The 10,355-nt window shown below is 42.3% G+C and overlaps 1 protein-coding gene across 4 annotated transcripts in view; it reads right to left on the bottom strand.

Moving 5' to 3' along the window:
* The window catches only part of pod1 (coronin), a 28,343-nt gene extending 20,030 nt beyond the window's left edge, over positions 1-8,313 (bottom strand). The window contains exons 1-13 of one of the 4 annotated variants that reach the window (XM_017614690.1): positions 8,158-8,313; positions 7,493-8,040; positions 6,873-7,429; positions 6,654-6,806; positions 5,807-6,439; positions 4,331-4,547; positions 4,185-4,252; positions 3,970-4,002; positions 3,715-3,890; positions 2,432-3,361; positions 2,026-2,371; positions 1,833-1,968; positions 1,653-1,759 (exon numbers count right to left, since the gene is read on the bottom strand). In XM_017614690.1, the coding sequence (XP_017470179.1) occupies positions 1,653-1,759; positions 1,833-1,968; positions 2,026-2,371; positions 2,432-3,361; positions 3,715-3,890; positions 3,970-4,002; positions 4,185-4,252; positions 4,331-4,547; positions 5,807-6,439; positions 6,654-6,806; positions 6,873-7,429; positions 7,493-7,988 (3,852 nt within the window). In that variant the 5' untranslated portion in view covers positions 7,989-8,040; positions 8,158-8,313. The remainder of the gene's footprint in view (positions 1-1,652; positions 1,760-1,832; positions 1,969-2,025; positions 2,372-2,431; positions 3,362-3,714; positions 3,891-3,969; positions 4,003-4,184; positions 4,253-4,330; positions 4,548-5,806; positions 6,440-6,653; positions 6,807-6,872; positions 7,430-7,492; positions 8,041-8,157) is intronic. The other 3 variants (XM_017614691.1, XM_017614692.1, XM_017614693.1) reach the window with 3 other exon arrangements.
* Positions 8,314-10,355: the final 2,042 nt, after the last annotated feature.

Raw genomic sequence — 10,355 nt, 5'->3', positions numbered from 1 at the left:
GCATGGTCGCCGAAGGAAATTTCGACTCTGTCGTCGTGCTTCGTCGGATTAGACAATGACCTCACGGTTGACCAAAGCTTGCTCACACCAGAGGTGAAGTTACAAGTCTTCAGATGCTCCTCCACCTTCTTCCGATTATGTACGTTTACAAGTTGCCGAATCTCCGCGTTGAGATCCCTGATACGGGGATCTCCGGGATCGGCCTGACGAAGGCTATCACGCTCATCGGCTAGAACAGCCGCTTCGGCCCAGGAAACGGGGAAAGGAGCGTTAGCGTCTGTTACAATCAGCTTTGTTAAAGTTGATATAGGTTCGGTGGTCCGCGGAAGCAAAGTCGGTGGGCTTATTTATGGAGATTATTATGGGCAGATAGTCTGATGCCAGCGTTAGCATAGGTCACAGTGTTATGCTATTTATCAGACCAGCGCTAGCAATTGTTAGGTCTGGCGAGGTGCTGGAACTACCCACAATCCTGGTGGTGGCGTCATCGTTCATGGGGCAGAATGTCGAATCATCTATCAGCTTAAATGCCAAAGATCGTGGTGCGCGTTGAAGTCGTCAACTACCATACGGTTTTCACCACAGAAGAGCGCACCTACTTCAGAGTGGTATCCTGCCGGCAGCTGTTGGCAGGGGGTATATAAACAGTAAATATATCGAGCTCGACATCGCCTGACCGGATAGCAAATTCCTGACATTCTAGGACGGAATCCCTGCGGTTGATGTTTGCTTCAATAAGATGATAATGCAAGGTGTGGTACGTAATGACCACTCGCGATCTCGACGGTGCACGATGTATCCTGTGAAATTTAACAGTGTTAGGTTGCTGTGCAGCTTCATCTCTTGGACGGCAGCTATCAATTTTCCATGACGGCCCATGAAGACGGTTATCTCCTCAATCTTACTCTAAAGTCCATTACAGTTGAATTGTAATATATTCGTGTGCCTTGGGAGACTGATTGCAATGTGGGGAGTTAAAGAATTGTGGTGTTGCTTGGCGGCCGTTTGTTTGGTGGTAGTGGGCGGCATCGCGGGGGAATTGGCGACTGAGCAGCACAACAGGGGCCCACGTAGTTGCTCGTCCAATTGCAGGAATTGCAATTGCCTGATATCATGTTAGGATATTTCCTGGACCGACACACCGAGCAGATTGTTGGAGGAGCAAGGAGTTGTTGGTGGCGGCGAGTAGGTGGGGCTGTGGTTGTCCATGTGGTGTGTCTGTCTCTATGGCTGTGTTGGGGGTGCTCGCGTTGGTGTGGTTTCGCTCAGGTGGACTCGGTTTGTGCAGCATGGGGTCACGAATGACGTGGTCCACTGCCGGTGAATTCTAAGACCTGAGCAGGTTCTAAGGTGACTCCACCCGTTGCAGGTATTGCACCTGACTGAGGTGGAGTTTGGGTGTAATCATCTCTGGCATATGCAGCAGGTGTAGGTTTCTGGTCGATACTAGCCCTGAGCAGAAGACTGCGAAACACATATTGTTCCATGGACGAACAACGTTTCAAGAGATTTCACTGGCCTAAACAGGGTTAGACCGCCGAAACAACAACCCTTGGTCGGATAAAACCAGAGTCGTTCCGGTACATAGCACCGGCTGTCGTGGGAATGGAAAAACACACATAGTTTAAATTAAACAAAACACACTTAATTACCTCTTGTTGCTTGTTTTTTTCATATTCTGCTCTTGTCATCGAACCGCTACTGCCATTTCCCGCATGCTCAATCCTCTTGGCGGGCGTCACTTGTTGAATGGACGATACTTTTCAAGAGCAAATAAAATGTTTTAATAGCATACAACCAAAATACACATTTCAAATTCGATCAACACTTACAGGCTTCCATACCGTCAGGCTGTAAGCTCAATTTTATCGGCTTCCTATCATTGCACGCAAACCATTCATCCGCAGACATTGTAGGCTTCCATGTTATGCGAGTTGGTGGAAAAAGATCATCTTGGAATAATTCGCTCTGAAATGTTATAAATAATTTACAAATAAGTGTTTGCATATGCTAACTTCAATTTACCTTAATACGTGGCACAGTGAAACTTAGCGGTTCGATAGTTGTGTTTGTTAATCTGTACGCTTTCGAGAACTCAACACTCGCGACGTCGCAATGGTTTTTAGTGAGAAAGCTCAGTCCCTGATGTAATGATGTGCAGCGATGATGCGATAAAGGACAAATGTATGGTTCCTCATCGGTGATCTCATAGCAGTAAATGGTTGAGTCGCCTTTACCCGTTACAAATAAGGTCGAGCTGTCCTCATCGTAGAAGGGTATCAGTATAGATGGTGAGACATCGAGACTGGCTGTATTGAGTGGTGCATTCAATTTTTGTGCGTTGTAAACACTTATTTGGCGCTCAGAAACTCTAAAAGATAGTAAAACTGTAAGCACACCACGCCTCCTCACATTTTCATGGGTTACTCACTTATCAAAGCCAGTGCAAACGATATATTGCCCATCCAGCGCCCAAGTGATACGCGCACCACGCGTACCCACAGGTCCATTGCCTTCACGAATGGGCGTCTCCGACTTTCGTGGATTATAGACGCGCAGCTTGCCATCTTTACATACAGTTGCCACCAACTTGCCACAAGGGCTCCAGGCTAAGTCGAATATCTGATCTGTATGCCCGGTGAGCAAAATTTTTTCTTCTAAAGTACGCAAATCCCACAATTTGACCGTCATATCGTAGCTAGCCGTCAAAAGAACGTCTTCGGCTAAGGGATGAAATCGAATAAAGTAAATTTTGTCCAAGTGCGCAATTAGCTCGCGTTCTGGCGAATTTGTGGGCTCATTAAGTCCACCTTCTGGAATGCGCCACAATTTAACGATGCCATCATCGCAAGCAACGGCCAAACGTGACGAATCGAAAGGATCCCACTGGAAGTCCATTATGTTGCTGCCATTCACCAAAGATGGTATTACGCCATCCGGTAGACGACCTGGACGGCTTAAGTCGAAAATGGCAATTTTTCCACCAGGTCCTGATAGCGGTACAGCAACACGTTCGTGATTGGCATGGAAGCCGTTGCATTCACCCGGTATCTGGCGACTGAGGTTGCGCAAATTTTCAATATGTGTTGATTTGTGACCAGGGGTGCCTTTTAGATGACGGAATTTCGAAACCTTGCCAAAAACAGTCGAGGTGCGTTTGTGAGTGGTGGTGATGGCCGCTTCAGTGGACGATTTCTTAAGGGCAGTGCCACCATCAATAACGGATGTAACATTTCGGCGACGTTCCTCTAAAAGCTTGCCTTCAGGTGCAGAAATACGTTTGATGTCGGTTGCAGGAGTGGTCAAAGAAGATTGCTGTTGTTGGGGCTTAAGTGGTTCGACCTTAGAAAGCTCGCGGCGCCTGAAAAGAATTTGTACATTAATTTTAAATTTCTGCCCTATGATCAGGCCTGTGCACACCTCACTGCGCAGTACCCCCGGGGTGGCGTCACGTGTTCGTAAACACGATGTTGACGGCGAAAATTAAGCGTAATTCAGCGTACTGAATTCAGGCAGAGTAGTATGAATCAGTAATTAATTTTCGGCTAATTTTCGCTGTCAATTTTGTGATTATGAACACGCGACGTTGCTCCGAGAGTAATGCGGAGTCGGTGACGCCCAGGCCTGCCTTTAATACTAATCTACTTTTATGTGCATTTATTATGTAATAAATAACTTCCCTAATGTAATTTCATTTTGAGCTCTAGAACTTACAATGGTACTGGCGATTGCGATTTCTCCTCCACCGTGCTCTTTGAACGACTCTCATATAAACGGCGACGTTCGGCAATACTGCTTCTTGCAGCTGAGAAACGCCGCAATTCCGCATCAGGTTTATCATCACCTTCAGTTGAGTTTTCCGAAGATTCTGAATGAGTTTGTTCAAAAATCTACACAAATGCGAGAAAACATATGCCATTCAAATCAAAATAAGTAACATGCAAAATCTAAAAAATTAAAAAATATAACCTTGTCGGGCGATTCATCAGCATCAGCCGAAGACTGTTGTGGTGTATGTGTTTGAGAGTGTAGGTTGCCAAAATACGGTTAGCAATTGAAGGAAAAATTAATTATGTGAGAGAATTTAGAATGTGTTAGTTAAATTTTAGCTTAGATATTAATTTGAGTATTAGAAATGCATACATTATTTGCTTTTTTATTCATTTGGTCTTTTTAAAGCTTACCTTCCGACGTTCGGAGGTCGACAGTGTTTTCTGTACATTGCTTTCGCTGACATTATCAACATGGGGTTCTACGGTATTAAATTTTTTAAATCATTTAATAAATCATTAAAAATGGGGGCTATTTAAGGCAGATTTTAGCCACTTACTCTTAATTTCAATTTCTACAATCAAATCTGGCTTGTTCTGTGCTGTGGCAGCCACTGTTGCTGGGGCAGAAAAAGTATCTCCTCCATTATCAGCTGTTCCGCCTGAGGATAGATTGTGAATATTTTCTTGCGACCCTGGAGCTACTGGTACAGCAAAGACTTTATCAAACGAAACATCGCCTGAATTACTTGAGAACGGCTTTGGCCCAAGGCGTGGCTGGATAAATCAATAAATACATGTTACATTATTTGTAAAGTGTGCATACGCTTTTTACTTAATAAGTGTGGTGTGACGGTGAAATGTGTTATGGTTAAAAGAATAATTAAAAAAAAATTAAAGGACCAGCAGAAGATATAGTTTGACAAATTAAAAGTTAAAAAGTGAAAAACCACAACTTTAAAACCAAATATCGAAGTAACAAACAAAAATTACAACGCAGATTATAAAGTGAAAGACAACCAAGACGGTGCGACAAAGACACGAACCATATTTGCAGAACAAAAAAGTCAAATAGAAACGGAAAGGGATATATCGGGTTCAAAACTACAAATTTATTTTAATTTGAAGTGCAGACAAGATTCAGCTGAATAAGCAGATTCCCGGCCAAGGACGATCTGTTACAACGTACGTACGAGAGTAGGGAATACATAACCGGAACGACCCAGATCTATATCTGGGTAAGGACTTTACAGGACATACGTAGGTCAATGTCATGAATCTAAGCCGGAAGGATACGAGTTAACTTATCCAATTCTGTGGAACTGCGGTGTTTTGTTTTCATTGCATATGTGTAGGGTAGGTTTTTGATAATGGGGATCCTTTTATCGCCGAGAAACTGGCTCTTAGACAATATTCCGTGCTATCAAAAGCAGTCTTTACGTCGACGGAGCAAACTAGACACGTTTCAATTTTTCGTGTGACTCTGAAGAGCACACACGGTTGACCTTCCCGGTAAATCTTGATTTTTATAGCTTTTAACAGAAAGGATGTACAGCTGATTGGCCGGCATGATTTTTGTTGATCTGATGATTTTCCCTACCCGCGGGATGTACGTGACCACCACTTCCGGTAAATGTATGGGTAGGGATGCCCACACATACCTTTCCCTGAATAGCGAAAAGGTTTTAAGCACCTTTTAAAATTTATCTACCCTTCAAAAACATTTTTAGAACAAATTTTAAAACCTTTAGTCCAAAACATTACCCAAATCGGAAAATTTTTCCACAACGTTTTTTTATTTTCTATTTGAAGTGACGAGATGGTATTACATTCGCAAAAGTAACTGCTAAGGGGGTTTAGCCTGAAAAACTCCCTTTCACCTTTTTTGATTTTTCTTGCTAATATTTAACTAAACATATTTCCCACGAAATCTGCTTAAATAGCTTACACTTTTCTGCACTTCAATCTGACCGAGCACATGACTATGATGATTAGCATCATATCATCTCATTACTATCGAAAAACACCCTGCACACCTTATAAGATGATGCCGCTGTGGTGCGCGGTCGCGGACGTGGTGTGACCTCATCCCCACCAATGCCACTTACAATTGTGGCGGTAGTAGCCGCATCACCCAATGAATTGTTACGTGATGTGCGTGGCATCGGTCTGGGAGGTGAGGTTACACCACTGCCAACACTGCCGCTACTTCCTTCACGTTCACGCTGTTGTTGTTGCTGCGGCGATGACAAATCGGTTGCAGTTGCATTTGAAGTTTCCTCGCTGCTGCCCGTCGACTCATCCGCCGGCGATTCGCGACTGAAGCGCCGAGACAATTCCGAGTCTTTAAAATCTTTCTCCGAATCAGTTTTGTATTTGTTGTCAAATTTGCGTATTAGATCCGCTTTAGTAAAACCCGCACCACCAACCTCGTCAACCTTCTCCGATTCGCTGACGTTGTGGTCGTTCAAACGCGTTTTGACGTTGCCATCTTTGTCACTTCCGATGCTTGTCTTCAATGAAAAATTGTTGGTGCCGCTGCCGTTACGTTGTTGCAAAACATTACCAGACACCACCGCATTGCTGGGCGATTGTAGGGTTGGTGTTTTGTTGGACAGTTTTTTATTTTCAATATTTTTAATTAAATCATTCAAATTACCACGGTGTACCTAAAGGTGTCCGAAGTGGTGGTTGAATATATCAGTAAGGTTAATGTTTGCAGAAGGAAATAGAAATTAGAAAGAAGACATAAATGAATACGAATAGTCGATACGAAGAACTGTTTAATGGCGCAGTGAAACATTGAATTAGTGTATGTTTGTAAGCAAATCAAGGCCAACGACGACGAGTGTATAAAAACCAATACAGGTTCTTTAGACTTACTATAATTGGTGTCTCGCCTAATTCACGCTTTGCTGGATCCAAGCTCATCTTTGGCACTGGCAAGTTCACTCCATTGATCCATTCGCTAGCAGTTAACTCCGTCTTGTAGCCTGTTGTTTCGGGATAAAGATCGCTATGGAAGTCGCGATAAGTCTAGAAAATTAAAATATAGCAGTAATATTATGTCCTAGTCGTTATTTTCTTGAGCACCCTGCCTACCTTACGTGGCACCTGGTACATAATGGGTATAACCATGTTGGAGGTTAATTGCAGCACCCGATTCACTTCGCCCTCCATTACTTTGAGTGCGCGCTTTGGCACCAAGCAAGCGCCCTTTGTCTGTTCACCTGTATGACGCAGACCTTCAGTCAGATAGGGATCTTTGTCACTCACTTCCAAGTAATTGATAGTCGTGTCTCCTTTTCCCGCAAGGAACAGCATATTTGTGTCCGGATCGAAGAGCGGCATCAGTATGCCCGTGGAGCAGTCGAGCTCCATTGTCTTTTCAGGCACAGAGAAATTACGCAAATCACGAACGATCACTTGGCGCAGACGAGCTGCGTCAAAACCAGTTGTAAGAATTCGAGTCTGATTGCCTAGCCACACGACGCGCGAATCTTTGATACTTTGATGCGACTCGGCAGCCATTTGAATGGGCGAATCACCGACACGCGGATCCAATATGCGCACATTTTTATCCTTGCAACTTGTAGCCAGGATTGTGCCATCCTGTTTCCAGCTAACTGATTGTATGACCTCGGGGTGCTCGTTATTGGCTGCAAAAAAAAAATGCTGATTAGTTTCGTAAATCAAAGCGCTTCACATTTTTCCACACTCACAAAAAATTTCCTTTTGTGTTGTTATATCGAATAGCATCACACAGCCCACAGCAGTGGAGTGCAGTAAGCCATCGGCGGTCGGATGGAAGCCAACGGTCTCTACACGGCGTTGTTTATGTGAAAAAACACACTCCGGGTCGGAGAGTGACGCCTCCAGGCCTTTTTCAGGTATGTGCCAAATTTTGACGAGACAATCTTGTGACGCTGTTGCCAAGAGGCCATCATGAAATGGTGAGAATTCTAAGTCAGTTACAGTGTCTGTGTGACCATGCAGCAGCGGCATAGTTTTGCTCTTGCGCCCGCAATCGTCTAGCGGCAAGACGGCAACACTGGATCCTGTGTGCTCCCAATTGAAAGCCATAAATGCGGCGGATGCGGCAATATTGTTGCCGAAAGTCTGATAGGACCCAACACAAATGTCGCGGATACAGGCCTCCGGCTTTGGGACAATTGGTGCGGCATTCTTGTATTTTGATGCTTTGAAGCGCCACGCCATGTTGAAAAAACTGTATTCAATTGATGGTTTTAAATTATTGCAAGTAATACAGCTGGAATAAATGAAAAAATTAAATTTTAACTTTTTAGTTGGTAACATTTTTATTTGTTTATTTGTAATCGACGACCACTTATTTAAAAATGTTAAGTAATTCAACTGACCCTCGCACCTCTCACGTAATTAGAAGTTCAATCACTATCACTACCCCTACAAATCAAGACAATAACAAACTGTCATTAAAAGATAGTCGCTTGCGCCCGCAGCCCTAAAACGTTCAAATATGAAGCACCATCATAACATTTGGATAAACAACAAAATAACGCAATTGCTGCAAGTAGCGAGTAACGTACTACTAACTAAAACGAGCAACTGAAAGAAAATGCCGACCGTACCATACCGAACGCTATTTGTATGTAACTGAATGCACAGCGCTACATGCAACATCTGCGTAAGACGCCTTCTCAGTAGCATTAGAGTACATTTTTTTTTTAATTCCTGATACACTCACAAAACAAACGACCATTCCGGTGTAAAGAGAATGAGAAATTAAAATAAATGAGTAGGTATGGCCAGCCATACAGGGATAACCTGTTATCTTTGTATGTAACATAGTTGTAATAACCAAATATGGATGCAAACGCCGCATAAACAATGCCACCACTAGAGCCGTGTGTGGCGGGGGTTGCTTGCTACTTACAGTTGTTTGCCCTGCCTGTCGAGTTCATTTTGGTATTTGGATGTGCCGGTCAAGTGCGAATTATGCCACTATTGCATTAAATTGGCGACAGAGAAAGAGAGCAACAACGTAAATCTCAGCACCAACACACCACCATTCACAACGGAAACAAAATGCACCAAGCCTCCACCCAAGCGAGCCTAATAAATGTCGAGTCCTATAAAATTAGATACACAAAGTAGTACATATTAGGGTGATTCACTCGGTTTTTCCAAACTGGGTTCCAACGGTTTTTTTGGATACCTATAGGCGATTTTTGAAATCTTAATTTTTCGAATATCGAATAAACCGTATTTTTTTATTGAACAAACCGGTTTTTTTTATTTCATGCAAACCTTGACCTCGCAATAAAAGTTTTGAGTTTTTCGAAGTTTTCAAGGCTTTTTCCAATTTAAGAAACTAGATGAGTTTTTGGCGCGTAGAAAACGTGCTTGACCGAGCTTCGCTTTCGATTCGGGTTCTGCTTCTTGATGTTGTGACACAAATGGGGAGATCTACAATTTTAATCCACCTCCAAAGAAGCTTCTTTATGGCTGAAGTAAATTCAGAGGTTTACCAGTGTCTGCGGAAGGGCGACCGTTATTTGATTTTTTTTATTGCTGGGACCAGATATTGAACCATGTCCCTCCCGAATGGCAGTAGGCACATTTAAGCACTCAGCTACGGCGGCACGAGCACTCAACTCCGAAATAAGTCCGAAAAAATGCAATAATTTAATTTTAAAGTGAATTTTTCTCTGATTTTTTATTCGTTTTAGTTTTTATCTAAAAAAAGCTTTGAACTTATTTTGCTGTTAAAAGTTTTATTGTAATATTTGGTCATGACTTCATGCCCACATAAGCATTTTGGTTGTATGAAAACTATGTAAACTACAAGTAAATTTTAAGCAAAAAACAAAACCGACTTCGATTCTCGTATAAAAATTTAAGAGTACCGTTAAAAATATTTCGACGAATTGTTAACCTTCCTTTTTTTGTAGTCGGTTAAAAACCAGTTTATCCGGTTTTTACCTAATTTTAAAATCGGGAACCGTTTTGTCAAATTGGCTCGCATTTGCGAACTACTGCGAATTTAGGAAGAGTTTCGGTAGCTCAGATTCGCAAACCGTAGAAAAGTTTTTTATACAAACGAATATGGGAGCTTCCAGCTCACAAGAATAAGGAAATTATACTCTGATTTACATAAATCTACGCATACTACGTAAAAACACACATTTATGAATAAAATATATATTTTTGTTACATTTTTTTAATTTTTGTATTCATAGAGTTATTATAAGCATTTGTAGACGAAAGCTGTAAATTTGGCCCTTTATTTAGTAAGTAGTAGTATTTGAATACCATCATCTACGCAAAGATCTCCCCTTTATGCTATGATGCCCTATCAAGTAATTTTGCACAATTGTATATGATAAACAGGGAACAGATTTTTAAGACCTAAAAACCTATAAAATTGGCAAAATAAAATAACCAAATAGTAGAGCTGGAAAACTATCGATGGGACTATCGATAGTATCGATAGGACTATCGATAGTCTGGAACTATCATGAACCATCGATTGTTTTTCGCCACTATCGATACCCATCGAATTTTTTTTGTTTTTTTATACCCGAGCGCACTTGTGCACAAGGG

The sequence above is a fragment of the Rhagoletis zephyria genome, unplaced genomic scaffold (genome assembly GCF_001687245.7).
Source record: "Rhagoletis zephyria isolate East Lansing unplaced genomic scaffold, Rhagoletis_zephyria_1.1 Rzeph_scaffold_00883, whole genome shotgun sequence".
Classification (NCBI taxonomy): Eukaryota; Metazoa; Arthropoda; class Insecta; order Diptera; family Tephritidae; genus Rhagoletis; species Rhagoletis zephyria.
This window is presented reverse-complemented; position numbering and strand designations above follow the sequence as displayed.